The following is a 27,970-nucleotide window of genomic DNA, read 5'->3' as shown; positions in this document are numbered from 1 at the left end:
GCTAAATTTAAACCACTGTCTTTGGCCATGATCTTGCCTGTTTCTTTCTCTTGTGTTGTGCACCTGTGACTTCAAGGGGAAACTGTGTGTGTGTGTGAGAGGGGGGTGGGGAGAGACAAAGAACCTTTTGGGACCAGGGTACTGGAAAAAGTTGGACTAGTCCATCGTTCCACCAGCTTGTGGTTTGACAGGCTGCACCAGTCAGACTTTTCCAGCGCAGGCAGTTGGATTCTGCTCTTAAAATATAAATCACAGGTTAGCCTGGGGTTCCAGCCTGCCATCCAGAAATCAGAACTGCACTAATTGATTCTTAGTCATCTCTGCTTCCCTCGGGGCCACTCTTAATAGGAAACTTCATCCAGAGCTGTGTCAGATGTACAGCAGAAAGTTTAAAACAATCCTTCTGGAAGTTAAACACAATATCTGAAAGTGGGTTTCTCTACCACCCCGAGGCAGGGAATGGAAGAGATGGTTAACACTGGAGATGTCTCACACGTTTTCAGAACAGCAGCTGTTTTATTTCCTTGCCCTTTTGAAGCCATTTGCTTTAACAGTTCAGTTGATGGTTTGTGCTTGCTTCATGGGCCCAGGTTCCTGTGCATCAGTATAGAAGCCTGCTGTGCTATGTCAGGACAGGCAGGTATTTGCATAAAACAGGATTGGTCCCATCATTTTGCAGCATTGCCAATGAACAGAAGCATACTTGCCTTCCCTTTGACTCGTCCCAAACTGGTTTGCTCCATTTGGCCGCAACGAGTTCGATTTTGTAAATTTTGTGGCTAGATTTTGGATGAGCAGATATCCTCCCTCATAACCCTGCTGGGAACACAGGAAGATAAGTGGGGGTGGAGAGGGGGCTAGGTTTCCAGGGCAACATTACCCTCAATTCCACATTATCCTGACAAGGACACCAGTCCCATAATTTCCTGAAGCAGACTTGAATGTAATGGGTGGATCATCTCAGAATGTGCGGGTCCCATCCCTAAAGCGGTGGCCCATACGATCCTTAAATAATAAGGTGAAATGGGACCATAGAGGTCATATCCAGCTCCATTTCTCTTCTTGTTTAAAGATATTTACATCCTCAAAGACAACATGAGATGTCTTTTTTCTCCCCCAAGAAAGTTTGTCAGATTTTTGCTACATCAGTTTACGGTTGACTTTGGGTGCCATTGGAAGATAAAAGCTTCGGTTTCTCCTTCAAGGATGACGAGTGCTTGGAATCTCCTCGTCTGAAGTGTTCCACAGACTCCGAATCATTCCATGCCCTGGGCATGCTCTGGGCTCCTCGGATCGGTGTCCCTGAAGGGTGGCTAAACTGCCCGTTTTTCTCATCTGTAAAGCCAGAGATAGAGAGAGAGAGAGAGCGTAAAGAAGAACAACAAATAATCTGCTACGTGAAAAACTGTGCCAATGGAATTTGGGAAATGTCTAGTTAATATATATTTCATGGAAAGAGAGTTATAGTCATACAACAAGGAAGCAGGGCCTTCACCCCATTGAGACGATGCTGTTCATAAAGCACCATATCTATACCTAAGAGTTATAGCCATGGAGCACTCAGCACTAAAGCAAGTTCTTCGGTCCATCTTGTCTGTGCTAAACTAATACTCTGCCTAGTCCCAATGTAGTGCCTCTGGACCACACTCCTCCCATCCATGTACCTGTCTAAATTTCTCTTAAACGTTGAAAACAAACCTAAGACCATCACCTCCGCTGGCAGCTCGCTCTACACTGAGTGAAGTTTTTCCTCATGTTCCCCTTTAAACATTTCACGTTGCACCCATGATCTCTAGTCATAGTCTCACCCAACCTCTGTGGAAAAAGCCTGTTTATATTTACCATCTATAGCCCGTATAATGTTGTATACATCTATCAAATCTCGCCTCAATCTTCTACACTCCAGCAAATAAAACCCTATCCTATTCAACCTTTTCATATAATTCAGGCCCTCAAGTCCTGGCAACATCCTTGTAAATTTTCTCTGTACTTTTTCAATCTTATTGATATTTTTCCTATAGGTAGGTAACTAGAACTGCACACAATATTCCACATTTGGCTTCACCAATGTCTTACGCAACTTCAACATAACATCCTAACTCTATCCCTGGTTTCTCATTCCCTGCATGCCACCTTGGCTAAACAGAGGAGCACTTTCAGTAATAGACTAAGGCAACTGTGCTGCTCCGAGGAGCGCGAAATGAGGTCATTCTTACCCTCGGCCATCAGGCTCTATAATGAGCCACCCATAGCCATGGAACTGATCTTGTAATCTTTGACTCAAATCTTTACATCTTATTTTTAAGGTAACTTATTCTTATTCTTTCTTACTTCTCTTCTAATATTTGTATATCTCTGCACTTATAATGCTACTGTGACACTGTAATTTCTTTTGGGATCAATAAAGTACCTAGCTATCTATCTAACTCCTGTTCTTGATGTATGAAGGCCAATGTACCAAAAGCTTTCTTTACGACCCCATCTACCCGTGACGCCACTTTCAAGGAATTATGGATCTGTATTCCCAGGTCCCTCTGTTCTACTGCACTGACCTGTTCTGCCCTCTCCAAGTGCAACAGCTCAATTTGTCTGCATTAAATTCAACCTGCCATTCTTCAGCCTGTTTTCAAGCTGGTCCAGATCAGACTGCAAGTTTTGATAGCCTTCCTACTTGTCCACTACACCCATTAAAATTCAAAGTAAATTTATTACCAAAATACAAGGGGTGATTGATAAGTTTGTAGCCTAAGGTAGAAGGAGTCAATTTTAGGAAACCTAGCACATTTATTTTTCAACATAGTCCCCTCCTACATTTACACACTTACTCCAGCGGTCGTGGAGCATACGGATCCCTTCTTTGTAGAAGTAGTCCACAGCAGGGGTGATTGATAAGTTCTTAAGGTGGAAGGAGATGAGTTATACAGCTCTCGTTATATGCACGTGCAGTTCAACTCTTTGAGTGAAAATGCAGGAAGTTTGAAGTTAATAACTCATCTCCTTCTACTTTAGGCCATGAACTTGTCAATCACCCCTGCTGTGGACCACTTCTGGAGGTCCAAGACGCCGACCTCTACAAAGAAGGGATCCATATGCTCCACGACTGCTGGACTAAGTGTGTAAATGTAGGAAAAGTAAGTGTGCTAGGTTTTCTAAAATTGACTCCTTCTACCTTAGGTCACAAACTTATCAATCACCCCTCTTACGTATATGTCACCATATATTACATTGAGAAATTCAATAGAAGCTTTGAAAAAACACAGACTGACAATCAATGTGCAAAAGAAGACAAATGGTGCAAATAATAAAAAATGTCACCCAACCTTGGTGACATCCATGAATTTGCAGATCTACTTTACCACATTATCATTAATATCATTAATATGTATCACAAACAACAATGGACCCAGTACCAATCCCTGTGACACTCCACTAGTCACAGGCATCCATCTACTAGCACTCTCTGGTAAGCCCCAATTTACTATCTCATTCTGGAATGCCAAGTGACAGAACCTTCTGGAGCAGCCTCCAATGCAGGACATTGTCAAAGGCCTTGCTGAAATCCATGTAAACAATTTCCACTGCCTATTCTTCATTAACTTTCCTGGTAACCATAAGAACATAGAACATGATCCATGAGGCCCATGAGCAGGATGAGGCCATTCAGATTTAGGTGAGTCTGCTCTGCCATTCCATCGTCCCTCTCAACCCCATGCTCCTGCCTTTTCCACCTCATCTTTGACCCACTTCCTAATTAAGAACAAGCTCTACTTCAAATATACCCAATAACTTGGCCTCCACAGCCATTTATGACAATGAATTCCACATTTTACCACCCTCTGGCTGAAGAAATTCCTCCTCATCTCTGTTCTAAATGGACGTCCTATTGTGAGGCTGTGCCCTCTTGGCCCACTTTGTCCCCTTTATTTCCTCTCCAGCATCATATTCCAGTGGTCTGATATTCACTCTCACCTCTCCTCAACAATCTCTAGAAGATTGGTCTACAGTCTTACCACCATGCATACAAAACCAACAGCAATTGTATCATACAGGGTGAGCAGAGTTGACCACATACCTGCAAGTGCTTGAACCAAAGGCTGGTCATGTGCACTTAACAACTGTGCTTGAATAGTTTCCACAACTCTTTTAAACCTGCGGCTGGGCCCTGAGAAACACAAAGAATTTGTAAACATTGAAACCGTCGCATCCACAGGTTATGGTGGTGTTCTCTGAAATGGCCATGAGTTCAGATCCCACTGTAGCAAGTTGGTGGGCTCAACCTGATCATTTGTTGGACATTAAGTAAAGTTTGTGAATTAATTTTAATTAATTGCAGAGATTTACCAGGATGCAGCCTGGATTGGACAGCGTGACCATGAGGATAGACTGAGCGAGCTAGGGCTTTTCTCTTTGGAGCGAAGGAGAATGACAGCAGACTTGATAGAGGTGTACAAGATGATAAAAGGCATAGATTGAGTGATAGCCTGAAATATTTTCCCAGGGTAGAAATGGCTAATATGAGGGGGCATAACTTTAAGGCGTTGGGAGGAAAGTATAGGGTGAGATGTCACAGGTAACATTTTAATAGAGTGGTGGGTGAGTGAACGCACTGCCAAGGGTGGTGGTGGAGGCAGATACTTTAGGAACATATAAGAGACTCTTAGATAGGCACATAGATAATAGAAAAATGGAGGGCTATGTGAGAAGGAAGGGTTAGATTGATCTTAAGAGAAGGTTAAAAGGTTGGCACAACATCATGGGCCAAAGACTGTGCTGTAATGTTCTATGTTAATCTTAATGTAGCCATGGTGCATAGTAACAGGCCCTTCGAGCCCATGCCCCCCATTTACACCATGTGACCAGCTAACCTACTGAACTGTACGTCTTTGGAATGTAGCAGGAAACCGGAGCAGTTGATGCTCCAAAGACCCACAAAGACCCCACACGGTTACCGGCAGAATGCAAGAGCATCGATGGTAACCTTTGACTTCATTGGTATTGGACTGAACCCCAGTCTGTCAAGCCTGTGTGGGACTTGGATTGCAAATGAAACATACACAGCATCTTTCACTCCCACTCTACATAACTGGAGGGGGAGTAGTTATACCAGCAGGGCCTTTTAACAGACCAAGCTATCTCACAAGAGGTGATTGATTGGCTGTTTGTTGTATCTGACGATGACAGTTCTGCAACTTGTGTGGGAGAGTTTTTAAAGTGGAAAAGCACTGGGACAGTTCCACCCTCTCAAACTCGGAAGTTCAGGTCCATTGATATGAGAAGTCGTACAACTGGTTGCATTGGATGACCATGACCTCTTTTGTCCCTTCACTCTCAACAAGGCATTGCAGAACCACCTTCCTGGCTGTTAGATCTTATTGTTAATCCCATCCATCCAGTTTGTTGCAGCTGGCTTCACATGTCCCTATCTCACCAGGGTATGAGGCCCACCTGTCGAAGCGGTGTACCGGGGTGTGGGTGCTGTTGCATGCAAAGAGCTACTTGGTAACACAGCTGAGTGTCCAGTGGGGACCGAAGGTGAGGAAGCTGCCCCATGACAGAGGTGCTGGGCACATCATGCATATAATATACAGGGTGGGGTTGCACCTCTGGTGAAGGGGATTGCTTTATCCACGTAAAAGTTAAGGAAGGACTAAAACAGCTTGAGATTCCCTGTAAATCCTAGGAGTTGCAGACTTTTCCGTAATTGTTTCTCACCTGACATTAATGTAAAAGTGACGGAATAAATCCCATTCTCTTTCTGTGCCTCAGTTCCTTCTGCATATGTGATATCCACCTGGAACTTCACCGGTTTCTGGAAGACAGTTGGACCTCCTACTGATTTGTACTCAGCACGGAAGCTGGTTTGTGAAATAACACTGTGACTCAAACTGGGAATCTGGAGAAAACAGAGGTTATTGGGGTGTGAATTCCTGTTATCCTCCTAATTCCCAACCCTTCCCCACCTCCAAGCATCCCAATAGGATAGTCATAGTCATAGTCATACTTTATTGATCCCGGGGGAAATTGGTTTTCGTTACAGTTGCACCATAATAATTAAATAGTAATATGTAAATTATGCCAGGAAATAAGTCCAGGACCAGCCTATTTGCTCAGGGTGTCTGACCCTCCAAGGGAGGAGTTGTAAAGTTTGATGGCCACAGGCAGGAATGACTTCCTATGACGCTTTGTGCACCTTGGTGGAATGAGTCGCTGGCTGAATGTACTCCTGTGCCCAACCAGTCCATTATGTAGTGGATGGGAGACATTGTCCAAGATGGCATGCAACTTGGACAGCATCCTCTTTTCAGACACCACCATCAAAGAGTCCAGTTCCGTCCCCACATCACTGGCCTTACGAATGAAGGATCGAGCCTCTCATGCAGTAACAGTCCTCCCCTCTGATTGGAAAGTGCTCATTTGCCAAGTGAAGCCTATCAGGAAAGGCTAGATCTTCCTGCCCCAGAGGGGCAAGCCCTGGGTAGGCTTATTTAGAGATCAGAGACCAGATGTCTGCGAGTCTGGGCCAGGTGCTGGAGACTGGAGGCCCAGAGTCCAGGGCCGAGGACTGGTGGTGCGGAGATGGCCCGTCCTGGAGCTGGAGGCCCATCTGTGCGAGTGGGTGGGAGGGAGGGGAATGGATTTGCTTTGCTGCTGTTGCTGTTTGTATGTTGGCTGTGTGAGAGGCGCTGGAACATGTGGCAACACCTGTGGGCTTGGACCACTTTAGTGTATGTTTCCATGTTCATGTGATTAATAAATAAATCTAATAAATAAAATATTTATTCATTGGCCAGAAAGTGCTTTTGGACACCCTAATTTCAACGTATCACCACGCACCCCTCACCAGGCCTGTACAGGGATGGCAGACAGATGAGTGTTCTGCCCGAACTGGCTGCTTTCCCCTCTTTGGGGTTACATCCATGCCAGTGTGTCCTTAAAGAAGGAGCAGGCGCTGTTCACAGGTACAAGGGGAATTCCCAGTACAAGGATGTTGTCAAGGTGTCTTCTGGACAAGGATCACTGTGTTGTAATTTGAAGCTATTGACTATAGGTACAATCACTGAATTGACCTCCTTCAGGAAAGGACAAACAGGAACAAGGAGGCCTGGACAGGTGTTGTTTTGATCTCCCAGTGGAAATGGGGCAACATCTAGGGTTCCAACCTGGACCATCAGCCATTCCTGCCCTCCCACAGGTGCTGCTTGACCCCCCTGAGTTCTTCCAGCAGGTTGGTTGCTGCAGCATGCAGCCCCGTTCCCTTTCTCTGTGAACTCTGTGAAATGCGTCCGACCCTTCTGCTTGTAATCTGCTAATTAAATTTGACGATGAACTTGGCCTTTTCTCCTTGGAGCAATGGAGGATGAGAGGTGACCTGATACAGGTGTCTAAGATGATAAGGTGATCATGTAGATAGTCACAGGCTTTTCCCCAGGGCTGAAATGGCTAACACGAGAGGGCACAGGTTTAAGGTGCTTGGAAATAGGTACAGAGGAGATGTCAGGGTTAATTTTTATACACAGAGAGTGGTGAGTGTGTGGAATAGGCTGCCAGTAACGGTGGTGGAGCCAGATACGATAGGGTCTTTTAAGAGACTCTTGGATAGGTACATGGAGCTTAGAAAAATAGAGGGCTATGGGTAACCCTTGATAATTTCTAAAGTAAGTACATGTTCGGCACAGCATTGTGGGCTGAAGGGCCTGTACTGTGCTGTAGGTTTTCTATGTTTCTATGTTTCACTACATTGATTGGCCTAATCTTAAACAATAATGAGGTGGCCTACAAGGAAGAAGTCATCCCTCTGACACAGTTGTGTCAGGAAAATAACTTCTCCCACAATATTGCAAAAACAAAGGAGCTGGTTGTGGATTATCAGAGGAATGGAGATGGGCTAATCCCTGTTGACATCAATGGATCTGGGGTTGAGAGGGTAAACAGCTTTAAGTTCCTCGGCATCCACATCACCGAAAACCTCACATGGTCTGTACATACAAGCTGTGTGGTGAAAAAGGCGCAACAGCGCCTCTTTCACCTCAGACGGTTGCGTAAGTTTGGTATGGGCCCCCAAATCCTAAGAGCTTTCTACAGGGGCACAATTGAGAGCATCCTGACTGGCTGCATCACTGCCTGGTATGGGAACTGTACCTCCCTTAATCACAGGACTTTGCAGAGAGTGGTGCGGACAGTCCAGTGCATCTGTAGTTGTGAACTTCCCATGATTCAGGACATTTACAAAGACAGGTGTGAAAAAAGGGCCCGAAGGATCATTGGGGACCTGAGTCACCCCAATCACAATCTATTTCAGCTGCTACCATCTGGGAAACGGTACCACAGCATAAAAGCCAGGGCCAACAGGCTCCCAGCAGCTTCTTCCACCAGGCCATCAGACTGATGAACTCATGCTGATTTGAGTGTATTTCTATGTTACATTGACTGTTCTATTTATTATAAATTGCTATAAATTACTACAATTGCACATTTAGATGGAGACATAACGTAAAGACTTTTACTCCTCATGCATGTGAAGGATGTAAGAAATAAAGTCAATACAATTCAATTCAATATTCAATTCAAATCAATTCAATTTTATTTTATCACCGTCAGAAAGCAGCGAGGGTTGCGCATTCCACCTGGTCCTGACCCACTGAAGATCTAGCACAAGGGAGGAGCACCACCAGGTCTCTAAAATCAGCTGGATATCTGTATGCAATCTTTAACTTTTTAAAATCAAAATAAACTTTATTCTTAATAAAAAATATTGACAAGAATAAACTGCAATGCCTTTTCATTTCTTTGACATTCTCATCAATGGCATTGCTGCCGCTGATGTGGGTGGTAAGCCACTGCAGTAATCGGGCTTCCCCACCCAACCCGCCCCTTCCCGCCTGGTAGCAGGAGGACCCTGTACTGCCGTCCTACCCCACCAAGCTTCAATGTGTCCATCAGCACGTACTCCTGCAGCCAGTCGGCAGCACTCCTCCACGGACATCTCGATGTCCGTGATCATTCCTTCACCTCTTGTAATGCGCATGCAATTTCCAGGTTGGAGGGAGGTCAAGAGAAAGAGATTTAAATATTTCCTCCTCCCCCCTCAAAGACTAGAGGGTGCTAGCTGAGATCTGCTAAGGCAGCTCGGATGTGGGGCTCTCTCTGATGGAGAGAGGACAGATGTATTTAAACTACTTCGGGGAGAAGGAATAACTGGGATCTCACCGAGAGGAAGGCGTGAACAATGTCTGCTTTGATGGAGCTCAGAGGTTTATCCCTGATGACAACAAATATTTGTTCCTCTTTGTCCAGGTTAATGAAGTTTCCAAACCATGATTTCTTGGCAAGTCTGCAAGATAAAGAAAACAAACATTATTCAGTGAGTACAGGAGGAAGCGGCCAATGGGTGTTGAGTGGGATTGATTGATCCAGTGTTTGATGGGACCTTTACCCTGTGTCTAACCTGTGCTGTCTCATCTGGACCAGCACTGATCTGGCATGGAGGAAAGTAATCTCTATAATCTCCCAGTTACTAACCATGGCACAGATGCATTGAGAAAAGCCTGCATCTTCGCTGTCCCCTCAAACACTCCCAGAACAGGGACAGGAGGGGTTAGATACAAAGTAAAACCCTCTCTTCACTGTCCCCTCAAACACTCCCAGAAGTGGGACAGGAGGGGTTAGATACAGAGTAAACCTCATTCTACACTATCCCCCTAAACACTCCCAGAGCAGGGACAGGAGGGGTTAGATACAGAGTAAAACTCTCTGTAGCATCACGCACTGCCAAGGCAGGATATGATAGTGGTAAAACTCTCTCATGCTCTACTGTCAAGCATTCCTTCACGTTTTGTTTTCTTTAGGACGGAGAAGGCCATTGAGCCCATTGAGTTAAAGCCCATCCCACTCCCTCCTTTTTCTCACACGCCCATTCTGCTGTTTCTGAGACCGAGGTCATTTACACTGGCCAGTTAAATTACCAGCACATGATTAGGATAGGAGCATCCAGACAAATAGTTCCTCAGATGCCAGGCAGCTGGACATCCAAAGATGAGTCTGAATGGACAGCATTTTGTGCGTCAGTTCAGCTCTCAACAGATATGGGTGGCTCATCATTAAGTTAAAGGGGAGGTTCGTTCTACGTGAGCTGATGTGAAGAGCCACTGGGGACAGTGCATGCCAGAACCTGAACAAAGGCCCCCCCTGGATCATAAGACCATAAGACTTAGGAGCAGAATTAGACCATTTGTCCCATCGAATCTGTCTCTGCCATTGCATCATGGCTGATTTATTATCCCTCTTAACCCCACCTGTCTGCTTTTTCCCATACCCTTTGATGGCACACTGATTAATCAAGAACCTATTAAGTTCTGCTTAACCAGTGAGGGCCTCCATAGCTGTCTGTGGCAATGAAATCCACAGATTCACCACCTCTGGTACCAAGTGACCATGAGGGCGAAGAGACAGTGAGGGAGTCAATCCCTCGTTCAAAGGGGCAAGGGGTACTGTAAATGTAGAGCTAGGCTTCGGTGCTGAGGAAGGCAAATACAACGTTAGCATTAATTTCGAGAGGGCAGAATATAAAGACCAGGATGTAATGGTGAGGCTTTATAAGGCATTGGTCAGACTGCACCTGGGGTATTGTGAGCGGTTTTGGTCCTGATCTCAAAGGATGCACTGGCATTGAAGGGAAACCAAAGGAGGCTCAGAAGATTTATGAGCAGGTTCAACCTAACGGATGTTGAAAGGACTAGATAGGGTGGAGACAGAGAGGATGTTTCCTCTGGTGGGGGTATCCAGAACTAGAGGGCACAGCCTCAAAATTGAGGAGTGATCTTTTAGAACAGAGGTAAGGAGGAACCTTTTTAGCCAAGGAGTAGTGAGTCTGTGGGTTGCGCTGCCACAGACGGTGGTGGAGGCCAAGTCCGTGGGTATATTTAAGGTGGAATTTGATCATTTCCTGATTGGTCAGGGATTCAAAGGATATGGGGTTGAGTGGGATCGGGATTAGCCGTAATGGAATGGCAGAGCAGACTCGATGGGCTGAATGGCCTAATTCTGTTCCTATGTCTTGTGATCTCATGAGAAGGATACTGGGAACGAAGGGGTTAACATATGAGGAATGTTTGATGGCTCTAGCACCTGCTGTAGTTTAGAAGAGTGAGGGGGTTCCCATTGAAACTAGCTCATTGAGAGGTCTGGAGACAGTGGACAAAGACAGGATGTTCCCAATAGTGGGAGAATCTAGGACCAGAGGGCACAGGCTCAGAATAGGACTCCCTACAGAACAGAGAGGAGGGGGAATTTATTTCGCCAGAGGGTAGTGAATATGTGCAATTCATTATATTTAAAACAGAGTTCTTAATTAGTAAGGGTTCAAAGGTTACAGGGAGAAGGCAGAAGAATGGGGTTGAGAGGGATGAAAACTCGGCCATGATCCAAAGAGGGAGCAGACTCGATGGGACAAATGGCTTGTATGTCTTACGCTGCACCGAGGAGATCCCCCTCAAGTTCCTGTTAAATATTTCACCTTTCACCCTCAACCTATGACCTCTAGGTCTAGTCTCGCTAGCTCGGTGGAAAAAGCCTGTTTGCAATTACCCTATTCATAACCTTCAAAATTCTGTTAAATCTTCATTTCCCTACACCCCAGGGAATAAACTATTTAATCTTTCCCCACAACTCAAGCACTCAACTCTTGGCAACATCCTTATATATTTCTTTGTATTCTTTCAATCTTATTGATATCTTTCCTGAAATTTGGCAACCAAAACTGCACAGAACACCCCAAATTAGGCCTCATCAATGTCTTACACAAATTCAATGTAACATCCCAGCTCCTGTACTCAGCTCTCTGATTCATTGTTGCCACGCACTCCGTGAGCCTCCCACAAACAGGGATTTGTGGCATCTTGGTGTGTATGACATCAAATGAAGCTGATCTTATTGAATGGTCTAGATGGCCAACTCCAGCTCCTGCTCCTTACACTTTCAGAAGGTGAATGAAGAAACTGCAAAGGTGACAGGGAGAGAGGAATGCAAAGGACAAATGAGAAGATGGAACAGAGGGAAGTCGGGGGTAGCGGGGAGCAGGGGCCTGAGGCGAGGGAGCAGAGATCAGAGACTGTGGGAAGAATGAGAGGAGAGGGACATCACTCCCACGGTGGGAGTTCACCATTTCCCCCCCTCCCCCAGTCTGTGCAAGCAGTCAGACTTACTCTGGAGATGATTCCGGCGTCAGGCTCGACATTTCCTCTGTTGGAACTGCGTTGGAAGGGGAGAAGGAAGGAGAGAGATAGAGAGAGAGAGAGATAAAGTGAGAGATAGAGACAGAGTAGAGAGAGAGAGAGAGAGAGAGAGAAATTATTTGGATCAATCAGTATCTCCAAGGATAGACAGCACTGTCACAATGCAACAGCACCGCCACTGGGACTCCAAAGACCACCCACCTCCCAACAATGCAACAGCACTGCTGCTGAGGTCCCACAAACCCATCAACGCAATAGTATAGTTGCTGAGATCCCACAGACGACACAAACCCATCAACACAATAGTATTGTTGCTGGGCCCCCAAAGATCACCCACCCCAGCAATGCAGCCGTGAAGCCACTGGGACTCCATTCCCTGGCGGTGCTACCCATTGTGGACAGAGTGAGCCGGCTGTACGGAAGGCAGCCTGTATAACATGGGTTAACAGTGACCCTTTCCCCTCCCACCCCAACTCCAAACATACCTTCCCTCTACCAAGGCTCATCGGGGGGAGGGGCATGAACCCCTCTCCCCCCTCAAGATGCATTTAACCCTCTCTGGGTCAGGGCTGGGGTCGAAAGTTGGCATGTCCAGTTGTACAAGCAGTAAACCTGCATCAGTGACCAGGCTGTCATCTGGACCTGAAGCTGCCCAGGGCATTGACTCCCTGACCCATGGACACTACATGATGTTCACTGATGTCTTTTCCCATAACGAGGTGGCCAGAACTGAACACAATACTCAAGGTGCAGCCTCACCAACACCTTGTACAATTGCAACATAATGTCCTATACTCAATGCCCTGACTGATGAAGGCCAGGGCATTAAACTCCAGAAACACAAGAGATGTTGGAAATCTAGAGCAACACACACAAAATGCTCAGTAGGTCAGGCAGCATCTATGGAGGGAACTGAACAGTTGATGTTTCAGGCTGAGAAGAGTCCTGAGGAAGGAGTTCAGTTGCAGTTTTATAAAATGACAGTTTACTGAAACTCAAAGTGGCAAAAGCCACCTACAAGGATCAGCTAGAGAAAGACTTCAACAATAATAACTGGGTAAAGTTTTACCAACTTCAAACAGCAGTCTCCCCCTCCCCTACCAATCAGCTCTATTAGTTTTATTTCACCCTAGAGCCATTCACCTTCTTCAGCCTCACCCCATTGTGCCCCCCCCCCTTCATCCCACCCTATACTTTCGGGGAAGCAAGAAGATGTTTGCAAATTATTTGGAAAACAGAAGATTAGGAAAGCTGCAGGCCCTGTGCAGATCAGGTATCACCTGTCTTCACTGAGATGTTTAATACCTTCCTGCAATTATGCAGGGTTCTAGACTGCTCTAGGGTTGCTACAATCATTCCAGTTCTCAAGAAAGACAAGATCACTGGCCTTAATGATCATAGTCCAGTCGCTCTAACTTCAGTAGTTATGAAAACCTTTGGAAGTCTGACGTTGACCTACCTAAGTCCATTACTGATTCTTTCTCCTCTTGACTCACAACAGTTTGCTTATAGAGCAAAGACATTCTTCAACATTCTGCTAATTGTTGATTGCTCATGACTGTTTGCACTACTGTCTTACAAACCGGTAGTTGCTATTGTGTTGTCTGTTATGGTATTGTCCTGTGTTTTATGCTTGGCATCGACTCACAATCAGCTCTGTTGTGTTTTATATGCTAGCAATAGAGTGATTCTGATGGTACGTTTGTCTGTGTGTGTGTGTGTGTGTGTGTGTGTTACCTTCACTACCACCCTGTCCACTTGAGACACCACTTTCAGTGAAGTGTGTACCTGTACAGCCAGTGACCTCTGCCCTATAACACTCCCTCTAGGTTCGATTACTCACCATTTAATTCTACCTTGATTTGACTTCCCAAAATGTGTCATCTTGTATTTATGTGAATGACAGTCCATTTGCCCAGCTGTCTGCACCCCTCCATAGATGCTACCTGACTTGCTGAGCCAGAGCCAAAGAGAACTTGGGCCCACCTATTCCACAATCAACTATTACTCTGTCTAGTCCTATCGATCTGCACCTGAACCATAGCTTTTCAAACCTCTTCCATCCATAAACTTGCCCAACTTCCTCTTAAATATTGAAATCAAACTCGTATCCACTTTTGTTGGCAGCTTATTCCACACTCTCTCCACCCTCTGAGTGAAGAAGTTCACCCTCATGTTTCCCTTAAACACTGTTCACCCTTAATGCCATGTTTTATTCTAACCCACTTCTCTCCCTGACAAAGGGAATCTGTGGACCTTTCATTCTATGGAGGTAGGACTTCGGCTTGAAAGGTTGACTGCTTAGTCCCCTCCCGAGAGGCTGCCTGACTCGCTCGGTTCCTGGAGCATTTTGTGTGGTGCCTAAGATTTCCAGCATCTGCAGAACCTCTTTTGTTTGTGATCCACTAGTAATTTTTGATAACCTTCTTTCCTGTTGACAATACCAACTCGTTGCAAACATATGGACCACGCCATCAACATTCTCATCCAGATACACAAACGATGAACAATGAGGGTCTGTTCACCACCCCGTGTGCGACAACTCCCCACGCGGGCGGGCTCACCTCGTAACTTCCCCCGACACCACCCCCCCTGTGCGACAACTCCCCTCGCGGGCCGGCTCACCTCGTAACTTCCCCCGACAGCACCCCCTGTGCGACAACTCCCCACGCGGGCGGGCTCACCTCGTAACTTCCCCCGACACCACCCCCCTGTGCGACAACTCCCCACGTGGGCGGGCTCACCTCGTAACTTCCCCCGACACCACCCCGTGTGCGACAACTCCCCACGCGGGCGGGCTCACCTCGTAACTTCCCCCGACACCACCCCCCTGTGCGACAACTCCCCACGTGGGCGGGCTCACCTCGTAACTTCCCCCGACACCACCCCGTGTGCGACAACTCCCCACGCGGGCGGGCTCACCTCATAATTTCCCCCGACAGCACCCCCGTGCGACAACTCCCCTCGCGGGCGGGCTCACCTCGTAACTTCCCCCGACACCACCCCCCTGTGCGGCAACTCCCCACGCGGGCGGGCTCACCTCGTAACTTCCCCCGACACCACCCCCCTGTGTGACAACTCCCCACGCGGGCAGGCTCACCTCGTAATTTCCCCCGACACCACCCCCTGTGCGACAACTCCCCACGCGGGCGGGCTCACCTCGTAACTTCCCCCGACACCACCCCCCTGTGTGACAACTCCCCACGCGGGCGGGCTCACCTCGTAATTTCCCCCGACACCACCCCCTGTGCGACAACTCCCCACGCGGGCGGGCTCACCTCGTAATTTCCCCCGACACCACCCCCTGTGCGACAACTCCCCACGCGGGCGGGCTCACCTTGCAATTTCCTCCGATGGAACCGTGGCGAGCCAAGGAAGCTGTTCTTGATGGAGTTGAGGCGGGTCCTCCAGGGTACTCCTCCAACCCCGGGGCTGGAGGGCGGCGTGGCGTTGGGCGTACTGCTGGGGCTCTCCTTTGGCGTGTGGACGGGGGTTCCCAGCGGGGTGGGGAGGGGACTGCCTCTAGGGGAGGGGTGAGGGGTCACCTGTGTGGCAGGGATAGATTTGGCGCTGGTTTTAGTACTTGGGAAAAAACGAGCAGGGCCAGAAGGAATGAAGGGGGGAGAGGGGAGGGGGTGGTGGGGGGGAGATGGGGTGGGGTGGTGGCTCTGGGGGGTGTGGGAAGGGGAGGTTGCTGCAAGGTTGATGGGGAGAGGGTTGGATCTGATCGGCTGCAGTGGCTTCTCACTCAGGCTGGCCTTGGCCGGCAGCGTTTGTGTCTTGGGGTCAGGCTGGCGGTGATGGTGGTGGTGATGCGTGAGTTTCGATTGCCACACGGTGCCAGGCTGGTGACAGAAGTCCGCACAAGTGTCGCGCTCGGGTGAGGCGGGCGAGAAGCTAAAGACAGGACTCTGAGGAGGGACAGAGAACTTACGGATGGGCTGAGTGTTATGGAGAGGAAAAGTCACGTGGAAGTGAATAAAAACAAGAACAGCAGCTTTCAGCAGCGAGGCACAACAGCACAGCGAGAAAGGATTGCAAGCACACAGAAAACGACAAGAGATCCCATCAAAGGGAACTACGGCCCTGGACCTGGCGATGACTCCATTGTTTCTCAGTCCCGGGCCAAAACTCTTCCCCCCGCCCCCCACAAAGGCTCCAATGTGGACAAGGTGCATAACCAAATATCCTGGCTACACCTGCTACCCACTAATCTCCAGGGACAGATGGCGGGCAGCGTTTCTCTGTCAGAGACAAAGCTGGGAAGTCCCAAGGGATTTTTATTTTGCCTCACCAAACTGCAAGGTCACCCGGATGTGCTGAGGGAAGCTCTTAAAAATTGAGATACTTAGGGAGTGTAAGCTCTCCCCTCACCACACTGCTTGAGTGTGGAGTCAACACAGGGTCTGAATGAATGAATGCAAGGTCAGCACAGAGGCAGGAACAACACATACAACCAGTCAGGGACATTTCCCAACAGCTGGAACTGTAGGACCGTATAAGCCTTGTACAAGGACACAGGATGGAGACTTGTTCCTTCATCCTAATGAAGCATTGTTCAGTCACCCTGATGGACCTTGTCCTATCACCTCTATGGAGCCTTGTCCCATCACCCATACTCCCATCAACTGTAGGTACCTCAAAACACCAAGACATCCCCAGGTCCAAGTGCACAAGCAGCAAAACCAATAGACCTGCCGAGACAACCGAAGTGAACCCAGCACAAGGCGGAGGAGCTGCCAGAGGCACGCGCTCTCCATTATGGGGTGTGGCGAAACTCTCTGGTGGAAATGTGAAACCCATTGAGAATCCCACCCTGCTCATGACACCACGTGTAAGGAAAGATCTTGGCATTTGACCAAGTTCTTGCGATTGATTAGATATTTAATCCCCGTTATCCTGCTAAGGATTTGCATTCATTAGCTGAGGGAAGTCTGTGATGTAAGGGTACCCAACTATCCAAGGGCTGCATTGTTGTAAGCCAGCCGAGGCAAAGGCAGGAGCAGAGAAAACACCCATACAAGCTTGTGTTGATGAGAGCAAGTGCAATCATCAAATGGTTGTGGTGGTCATCACCACGTGCAAGGTGCCAATAGTAGTCAAAGAGCTGGGCTTTATGGGGAAGTTTAACGAGATGTGGAGAGAGAGAATATTTGGAGGGAGTTTAAAAAATAAAACAGAAACTGTTGGAAAGACACAGTGAGTCAGCTAGTATTTGCAGAATAAGAAATATTCAAAATTTCCGGTCTATGAACTTTGATCAGAACATTATGCAAGGACAGCAATAGAGTTAATGTTTCAGGTCGATATTGTGGTCAAAGATCATCGACCTGCTCACTCTCATTCTTTCTCCACAGATTCTGCCTGTCCTACTGAGGGTTTCCAGAATTCTCTGCTTTAAATTCAGTTTCACTTTTGGCATTTTACTTTAGAGCCCAGGCCAGTAATGGGCTAGATCCAGAAATGGTTGAGATTTGGGAAGGAGAGAAACTGTACCTGGCCCACAGCACTTTTCCATTCCCTGGAAATTTTAACCTCAACAGAGCTGGTGTGTATTGTCAGTACTTTCGAATCACTGAGTGATGTAATGGTGCACTGAGTGATGTAAAGGCGCCAGCAATTAACAATGAAATTAATGCAAAAACACTTGTCAGAGCTGTGGTAAAAATGGCTGAAATAATCACAGGGGAGACCTGGTTGAAACTATTCCCCGTGGAGCAGTATTTCAGTGACGCAGATCACATGTGAGCAACGATACCTGAGACTGGGCACACAACTCTGCAGCGCCTCCCTGTGGATAAGCAGTCTAACTGTAGTCCTTAGCAGACTCCAAGTTCTCCCAGAGACACAGTCAACCTGGGCAAAGCATTCGCTAAACCCTTCTTCCTTTTCATATTCTCCACACTCTCAGCAGCCTTAGCTATTCAAATCTCCAGCATTCCTAGTTTTTCTGTTGTTCATCCTTGTCTCTGTGCTGAACTGAGGCTATGGCCTGCAATTAACGGGCAGGATTGGCTGTTACTGGCTTTCTGGCTGTAGACTGACTTTTGTGAACTTCAGTTCGGAAAGTTATTTGCTTATTTTTATTGTTTGCATTATTTGTTTTTTTCTGCACACTGGGTGTTTGACAGTCTTTTATTATGAGTTCTATTGGGTTTCTTTGTTTTGTGACAAATATCAAGGTTCTGTACTTCAATGATGAATTTAATGTCAACTTTGAACATCAGAATGAGGAAGAAATGTAATCTGTGTAACTTTGAGCATGGAATGATTGTTGGTGCCAGACAGGGAGGCTTGAGTAGCTCAGAAACTGCTGACCTGGAATTTTCACACAAAACACTGTAGAGTTTACAGAGAATGGTGTGAAAAACAAAAAAAAAATCTAGTGAACAGCAGTTCTGTGGGCAAAAACACCTTGTAAACGAGAGCAAGACTGGTTCAAGCTGAAAGGAAGGTGCCAGTAACTCAAATAACCACACATTACAACAGTGGTACGCAGAAGAGCATCTCTGAACACACAACATGTTGAACCTTGAAGTGGATGGGCTACAGCAGCAGAAGACCATGAACATACACTCAGTGGCCACTCCGTTAGGTACGAAATAAAGTAGCCACTAAATGTATATCTGGGTGGACATTCCTCCTTAACTCAGTCAGTCTTAGGGAATGTGGGTTGACTCACTTGTTCACTAATGCTGGAATTAAATTAAACCGCGGGACCTTTGTCATTTAGAGGGTAATTTAGTGGAGGTAAGGACCATCATTTCAAGGTGCTGTCTTGTGTAGGTAAGAACTGATGCAACTTGAGGCAAAGATTGACCCCACCTTATTGAAGCAATGCTTAAAGCCTTATTGCTCGGGTTCGCTGGAGGTTGGTGGCTGAATGTCCTGGGGTTAGAGGACTGTGTCTGTACATGGGTGGCAGGAACGGGCTTGTTTTGATGATGTCGTTCTGTTGCTTGTTGTGTTCTGTGTTGTTCTACTGAGCACTGCGGACATACTATGTTGGTACCAGAATGTGTGGAGACACTTGCGGCTGGACCCCCAGCACATCCTCAAGTGTGTTGGTTGTTAACACAAATGTTGCATTTCACTGTTTGTTTCGATGTACACGTGATAAATAAACTTGAATTTTGAAGGAAAGACTGATGCAAACTTGTTGAAACAAATACTAACAGCACCTTTCAGAGGTAGAAATTTGTTGCTAACTTGCTGAGGAGAACACTGGTGTCACTTGTGATGGAACTGATTAATGCCATCTTGTTGAGGGCACATTGCTGCCATTTTGTTGAGGTAAAGATGGATGCCATCTAGTTGAGGTAGGATTGATGCTACTTTGTGAAGGTAAAATTTGGTGCTGCCTTGCCACCATTTTGTTGGTAACATTGGTCTAACACACACAAAGTGCTGAAGAAACTCAGCAGACCTGGAGGAAAATGAACAGTGGATATTTCGGGCTGGGATCCTTCGTCAGGACGTCAACTATTTATTTCCCACCAGAAATGCTGTCCGATCCATTGAGTTCCTTCAGGATTTTCTGTGTGTTGATCAGTATCACAGTATCAATGATGTCTGGGGGAGAGGAGGGACAAACAGCTGACTAGGAGGGGCAAGTGGTGGGGGAGTGAGTTCAAAGGCACTTGACTTCTAGAAGATCCCAACATCTCTATCCAGGTTCCTGGACAGCAATCAGCCATCTGGGCCAAGGCTCAACATCAGCTGGCTACTTGTGACAGCTCAGAATAGACCATAGCCCTCAGAGCAGAATTAGGCCATTCAGCCCATTCAGTCTTCTCCGCCAGTCTCATCCTCCCACCTTCTCCCCTGTAACCAATCCATTGCCTATATCCAGGTCTGTAACCAATCCATTGCCTATATCCAGGTTTCAGTCAGAATACGTGTACATTGTGCGGTTACAGACACCTGACTGTTGCTGTGAGTCTAACTGTGAGCTCTATCTGTCTACATATACGTTTGAGACTGTGTGCACCTGCGTGCTCCATTCTCTCTACATCTGCACGTGTGTCTGAGGGTACCCATGCATCTGCATGCGTGCATCTGTGTGTGCATGCGCGCGCATGCTGTCACGCTGATGCATTCATGAGCTGAGCCATCAGCCTGCAAAGCGGCGCACAGCGAGACGAGGTTGGCACACACACTTACCCTGGGGCTGCTGAGTGGGCTGGAAGACAGTCCGCAGGAAGCTCCACTGACCGAGCGAGACCTAAGCCCAAGATAAAACAAGGCCGTCACAGGGATAGTCCTCTCTGAGGGCAAATACCGCGCCACACTTCAGGGCTAAACTGCACAGAGGGAGCAGAAAATGTTCACACAGATGTTGCCAGGACCAGGGGGGCTTGGGTTACAAGGGGAGGATGGATAGCCGAGTATTGTTTTCCATGGGAGCGAAAGAGGCTGAGGTGTGACTTAACCGAGGTTACACGACCATGAGTGGCATAGATAAGGTAGATCGCCTTTTTCACAGATAGTCTTTTTCCCATTGTAGGAGAGTCTGAAACTACAGGTTTAAGGTGAGAAGGGAAAGACTTAAAGGGAGTCTGAGAAAGGAAATATTTCCCACAGAGAGTGGTGGTGAAGTATGGATTGAGCTGCCAGAGGTTGAAGCAGTTACAATTATGGAATTAAAAAGACACCTGGACAGGTATACGATAAGAAAAGTTTAGTGCAGGAGTTCCCAACTTGTTAATGCCATGGACCAATCCCATAAAGCAAGGGGTCTGTGGACCCCCAGGCTGGGAACCCTTGATTTCGAGCGATATGGACCACATTCCAGGGAAAGGGGACTAGTTTAGATGGGCATCTTGGTCGGTTTGACTGAGAGGGGCTGAAGGCCCTGGCTCTGTGCTGATTAACCCGTCCCATCGCCTAACTCCACAGAAACAGAGTAGCCTGTAAGCACATTAGGAACCTGTCCCAAGGAGTGGCCCTGAAATGAGGGTGACCACCATCCAGTGCGAGAGGTACAGATCACCCAGTGACATACAGAGAAGCAGTAAGGTGCCTTTCACTGAAGGCAAGATAGCAGAGAAATGTGTGTCTGCTAACTGTCCACAACTGCCTCTTATATCCCCAATGAACAATTACCCAACCAAAACAGCCATTTGGCTGGAATCAGTACCATGCTGGCTTTACCCGCCATTGAGGGGCAGGTGACCAGCCCACAGAAAGTGAAATTACGAAGAAAGTACGGCAGCGCCTCCACTTCCTTAAAGGTTTGTGAATATTCCTCATGACATCCAATCCTTTCACTTCTATAGATGTGTGATGGAGGGTATCTTGACAAGTTGCATCACAGCCTCGTATGTAAACACCTAATGCCCTTGAAGGGGAGATCCTCACAAGTCGTGGATATGGCCCAGCCCATTACAGATAAAGCTCACCTCTCCACCGAGCACACCTACAGGAAGCAGTGTCACAGGAAAGCAGAGTGCAGCATCAGGGACCCACACCACCCAGCATCCAACATCAGTGACCCCCACCACCCAGCTCTCATCTCACTGATCCACCAACAGGGACCCCCACCACCCAGCTCTCATCTCACTAATCCACCATCAGGGACCCCCACCACCCAGCTCTCATCTCACTGATCCACCAACAGGGACCCCCACCACCCAGCTCTCATCTCACTGATCCACCATCAGTGACCCCCACCACCCAGCTCTCATCTCAATGATCCACCATCTGGGACCCCCACCACCCAGCTCTCATCTCACTGATCCACCAACAGGAACCCCCACCACCCAGGTCATGCTCTCTTCTAACTGATCCACCATCAGGGACCCCCACCACCCAGTTCATGCTCTCTTCTCACTGATCCACCATCAGGGACCCCCACCACCCAGCTCTCATCTCACTGATCCACCATCAGGGACCCCCACCAACCAGCTCATGCTCTCATCTCACTGATCCACCATCAGGGACCCCCACCACCCAGCTCTCATCTCACCGATCCACCATCAGGGACCCCCACCACCCAGCTCTCATCTCACTGAACCACCATCAGTGACCCCCACCACCCAGCTCTCATCTCACTGATCCACCATCAGGGACCCCCACCACCCAGCTCTCATCTCACTGATCCACCATCAGGGACCCCCACCACCCAGCTCATGCTCTCTTCTCACTGATCCACCATCAGGGACCCCCACCACTCAGCTCTCATCTCACTGATCCACCATCAGGGACCCCCACCACCCAGCTTATGCTCTCTTCTCACTGATCCACCATCAGTGACCCCCACTACGCAGCTCTCATCTCACTGATCCACCATCAGGGACCCACACCACCCAGCTCTCATCTCATTGATCCACCAACAGGAACCCCCGCCACCCAGCTCTCATCGCACAGATCCACCAACAGAGACCCTCACCACCCAGTTCATGCTCTCTTCTCACTGATCCACCATCAGGGACCCCCACCACCGAGCTCTCATCTCAATGATCCACCATCAGGGACCCCCACCACCCAGCTCTCATCTCACTGTTCCACCATCAGGGACCCCCACCACCCAGCTCTCATCTCACTGATCCACCCTCAGGGACCCCCACCACCCAGGTCATGCTCTCTTCTCACTGACCCACCATCAAGGACCCCCACCACCCAGCTCTCATCTCACTGATCCACCATCAGGGACCCCCGCCACCGAGCTCTCATCTCACTGATCCACCATCAGGGACCCCCACCACCCAGCTCTCATCTCACTGATCCACCATCAGGGACCCCCACCACCCAGCTCTCATCTCACTGATCCACCATCAGAGACCCCCACCACCCAGCTCTCATCTCACTGATCCACCATCAGGGACCCCCGCCACCCAGCTCTCATCTCACTGATCCACCATCAAGGACCCCCACCACCCAGCTCTCATCTCACTGATCCACCATCAGGGACCCCCACCACCCAGCTCTCATCTCACTGATCCACCATCAGGGACCTCCACCACCCAGCTCTCATCTCACTGATCCACCATCAGGGACCCACACCACCCAGCTCTCATCTCACTGATCCACCATCAGGGACCCCCGCCACCGAGCTCTCATCTCACTGATCCACCATCAGGGACCCCCACCACCCAACTCTCATCTCACTGATCCACCAACAGGTACCCCCACCACCCAGCTCATGCTCTCTTCTCACTGATCCACCATCAGGGACCCCCACCACCCAGCTCTCATCTCACTGATCCACCATCAGGGACCCCCACCACCCAGCTCATGCTCTTATCTCACTGATCCACCATCAGGGACCACCACCACCCAGCTCTCATCTCACTGATCCACCAACAGGGACCCCCACCACCCAGTTCATGCTCTCTTCTCACTGATCCACCATCAGGGACCCCCCCACCACCCAGCTCTCATCTCACTGATCCACCATCAGGGACACCTACCACCCAGCTCTCATCTCACTGATCCACCATCAGGGATCCCCACCACCCAGCTCTCATCTCACTGATCCACCATCAGGAACCCCCACCACCCAGCTCTCATCTCACTGATCCACCATCAGGGACCCCCGCCACCCAGCTCATGCTCTCTTCTCACTGATCCACCATCAGGGACCCCCACCACCCAGCTCTCATCTCACTGACCACCAACAGGGACCCCCACCACCCAGTTCATGCTCTCTTCTCACTGATCCACCATCAGGAACGCCCACCACCCATCTCTCATCTCAATGCTACACCATCAGGGACCCCCACCACCCAGCTCTCATCTCACTGATCCACCATCAGGAACCGCCACCACCCAGCACTCATCTCACTGATCCACCCTCAGGGACCCCCACCACCCAGCTCATGCTCTCTTCTCACTGATCCACCATCAGGGACCCCCACCACCCAGCTCTCATCTCACTGATCCACCATCAGGGACCCCCACCACCCAGCTCTCATCTCACTGATCCACCATCAGGGACCCCCACCACCCAGCTCTCATCTCACTGATCCACCATCAGGGACCCCCGCCACCCAGCTCTCATCTCACTGATCCACCATCAGGGACCCCCGCCACCCAGCTCTCATCTCACTGATCCACCATCAGGGACCCCCACCACCTAGCTCTCATCTCACTGATCCACCATCAGGGACCCCCACCACCCAGCTCTCATCACACTGATCCACCATCAGGGACCCCCACCACCCAGCTCTCATCTCACTGATCCACCATCAGGGACCCCCACCACCCAGCTCTCATCTCACTGATCCACCAACAGGGACCCCCACCACCCAGCTCTCATCTCACTGATTCACCATCAGGGACCCCCACCACCCAACTCATGCTCTCATCTCACTGATCCACCATCGGGGACCCCCACCACCCAGCTCTCATCTCACTGATCCACCATCAGGGATCCCCACCACCCAGCTCTCATCTCACTGATCCACCATCAGGGACCCCCACCACCCAGCTCTCATCTCACTGATCCACCATCAGGGACACCCACCACCCAGCTCTCATCTCACTGATCCACCATCAGGGACCCCCACCACCCAGCTCATGCTCTCTTCTCACTGATCCACCATCAGGGACCCCCACCACTCAGCTCTCATCTCACTGATCCACCATCAGTGACCCCCACTACCCAGCTCTCATCTCACTGATCCACCATCAGGGACCCCCACCACCCAGCTCTCATCTCACTGATCCACCAACAGGAACCCCCACCATCCAGCTCTCATCTCACTGATCCACAATCAGGGAGCCCCACCACCCAGCTCTCATCTCACTGTTCCACCATCAGGGACCCCCACCACCCAGCTCTCATCTCACTCATCCACCATCAGGAACCCCCACCACCCAGCTCTCATCTCACTGATCCACCCTCAGGGACCCCCACCACCCAGCTCATGCTCTCTTCTCACTGATCCACCATCAGGGACCCCCACCACCCAGCTCTCATCTCACTGATCCACCAACAGGGACCCCCACCACCCAGTTCATGCTCTCTTCTCACTGATCCACCATCAGGGACCCCCACCACCCAGCTATCATGTCACTGATCCAGCATCAGGGACCCCCACCACCCAGCTCTCATCTCACTGATCCAGCATCAGGGACCCCCACCACCCAGCTCTCATCTCACTGATGCACCATCAGGAACCCCCACCACCCAGCTCTCATCTCACTGATCCACCATCAGGGACCCCCACCACCCAGCTCTCATCTCAGTGATCCACCATCAGGGACCCCCACCACCCAGCTCTCATCTCACTGATCCACCATCAGGGACCCCCACCACCCAGCTCTCATCTCACTGATCCACCATCAGGGACCCCCACCACCCAGCTCTCATCTCACTGATCCACCAACAGGAACCCCCACCATCCAGCTCTCATCTCACTGATCCACAATCAGGGAGCCCCACCACCCAGCTCTCATCTCACTGTTCCACCATCAGGGACCCCCACCACCCAGCTCTCATCTCACTCATCCACCATCAGGAACCCCCACCACCCAGCTCTCATCTCACTGATCCACCCTCAGGGACCCCCACCACCCAGCTCATGCTCTCTTCTCACTGATCCACCATCAGGGACCCCCACCACCCAGCTCTCATCTCACTGATCCACCAACAGGGACCCCCACCACCCAGTTCATGCTCTCTTCTCACTGATCCACCATCAGGGACCCCCACCACCCAGCTATCATGTCACTGATCCAGCATCAGGGACCCCCACCACCCAGCTCTCATCTCACTGATCCAGCATCAGGGACCCCCACCACCCAGCTCTCATCTCACTGATGCACCATCAGGAACCCCCACCACCCAGCTCTCATCTCACTGATCCACCATCAGGGACCCCCACCACCCAGCTCTCATCTCAGTGATCCACCATCAGGGACCCCCACCACCCAGCTCTCATCTCACTGATCCACCATCAGGGACCCCCACCACCCAGCTCTCATCTCACTGATCCACCATCAGGGACCCCCACCACCCAGCTCTCATCTCACTGATCCACCATCAGGGACCTCCACCACCCAGCTCTCATCTCACTGATCCACCATCAGGAACCCCCACCACCCAGCTCTCATCTCACTGATCCACCATCAGGGACCCCCGCCACCCAGCTCTCATCTCACTGATCCACCATCAGGGACCCCCACCACCCAGCTCTCATCTCACTGATCCACCATCAGGGACCCCCACCACCCAGCTCTCATCTCACTGATCCACCATCAGGGACGCCAACCACCCAGCTCTCATCTCACTGATCCACCATCAGGGACCCCCACCACCCAGCTCTCATCTCACTGATCCAGCATCAGGGACCCCCACCACCCAGCTCTCATCTCACTGATCCACCATCAGGGACCCCCACCACCCAGCTCTCATCTCACTGATCCACCATCAGGGACCCCCACCAACCAGCTCTCATCTCACTGATCCACCATCAGGGACCTCCACCACTCAGCTCTCATCTCACTGATCCACCATCAGGAACCCCCACCACCCAGCTCTCATCTCACTGATCCACCATCAGGGACACCCGCCACCCAGCTCATGCTCTCTTCTCAATGATCCACCATCAGGGACCCCCACCACTCAGCTCTCATCTCACTGACCCACCATCAGGGACCCCCACCACCCAGCTCATGCTCTCTTCTCACTGATCCACCATCAGGGACCCCCACCACTCAGCTCTCATCTCACTGATCCACTATCAGGGACCCCCACCACCCAGCTTATGCTCTCTTCTCACTGATCCACCATCAGTGACCCCCACTACGCAGCTCTCATCTCACTGATCCACCATCAGGGACCCACACCACCCAGCTCTCATCTCACTGATCCACCAACAGGAACCCCCACCACCCAGCTCTCATCTCACAGATCCACCAACAGAGACCTTCACCACCCAGTTCATGCTCTCTTCTCACTGATCCACGATCAGGGACCCCCACCACCGAGCTCTCATCTCAATGATCCACCATCAGGGACCCCCACCACCCAGCTCTCATCTCACTGTTCCACCATCAGGGACCCCCACCACCCAGCTCTCATCTCACTGATCCACCCTCAGGGACCCCCACCACCCAGCTCATGCTCTCTTCTCACTGATCCACCATCAGGGACCCCCACCACCCAGCTCTCATCTCACTGATCCACCATCAGGGACCCCCGCCACCGAGCTCTCATCTCACTGATCCACCATCAGGGACCCCCACCACCCAGCTCTCATCTCACTGATACACCATCAGGGACCCCCACCACCCAGCTCTCATCTCACTGATCCACCATCAGGGACCCCCACCACTCAGCTCTCATCTCACTGATCCACCATCAGGGACCCCCGCCACCCAGCTCTCATCTCACTGATCCACCATCAGGGACCCCCACCACCCAGCTCTCATCTCACTGATCCACCATCAGGGACCCCCACCACCCAGCTCTCATCTCACTGATCCACCATCAGGGACCCCCACCACCCAGCTCTCATCTCACTGATCCACCATCAGGGACCCACACCACCCAGCTCTCATCTCACTGATCCACCAACAGGGACCCCCACCACCCAGCTCTCATCTCACTGATCCACCATCAGGGACCCCCACCACCCAGCTCTCATCTCACTGATCCACCAACAGGGACCCCCACCACCCAGCTCTCATCTCACTGATCCACCAACAGGTACCCCCACCACCCAGCTCATGCCCTCTTCTCACTGATCCACCATCAGGGACCCCCACCACCCAGCTCTCAACTCACTGATCCA

At 49.9% G+C, this 27,970-nt stretch overlaps 1 protein-coding gene across 1 annotated transcript; it reads right to left on the bottom strand.

The window, feature by feature from the left end:
* Positions 1-805: 805 nt before the first annotated feature.
* Positions 806-21,390, bottom strand: LOC140204654 (serine/threonine-protein kinase BRSK2-like). Its single transcript, XM_072271350.1, has 8 exons — positions 21,384-21,390; positions 20,394-20,454; positions 15,568-15,752; positions 12,201-12,246; positions 9,208-9,331; positions 5,713-5,893; positions 4,073-4,162; positions 806-1,335 (listed from the first exon to the last, which is right to left on the bottom strand). The coding sequence occupies exons 1-8, from the start codon at positions 21,388-21,390 to the stop codon at positions 1,151-1,153; spliced, it is 879 nt and encodes a 292-aa protein (XP_072127451.1). The 3' UTR covers positions 806-1,150.
* Positions 21,391-27,970: the final 6,580 nt, after the last annotated feature.

Source organism: Mobula birostris, chromosome 11 (assembly GCF_030028105.1).
Source record: "Mobula birostris isolate sMobBir1 chromosome 11, sMobBir1.hap1, whole genome shotgun sequence".
In the NCBI taxonomy this organism is placed as follows: Eukaryota; Metazoa; Chordata; class Chondrichthyes; order Myliobatiformes; family Myliobatidae; genus Mobula; species Mobula birostris.
The sequence above is the reverse complement of the archived record's forward strand: the minus strand, read 5'-3'. Positions and strand labels throughout refer to the sequence as shown.

Excerpts from the sequence above, each read along its gene's own strand:
- LOC140204654 (XM_072271350.1), bottom strand. Across the intron at positions 12,247-15,567 it reads CCATCGGAGGAAATTGCAAG|TTCCAACAGAGGAAATGTCG; the intron begins GTGAGCCCGCCC and ends CTTCCAACGCAG. Across the intron at positions 4,163-5,712 it reads CACTTTTACATTAATGTCAG|GGCCCAGCCGCAGGTTTAAA; the intron begins GTGAGAAACAAT and ends TGTGTTTCTCAG.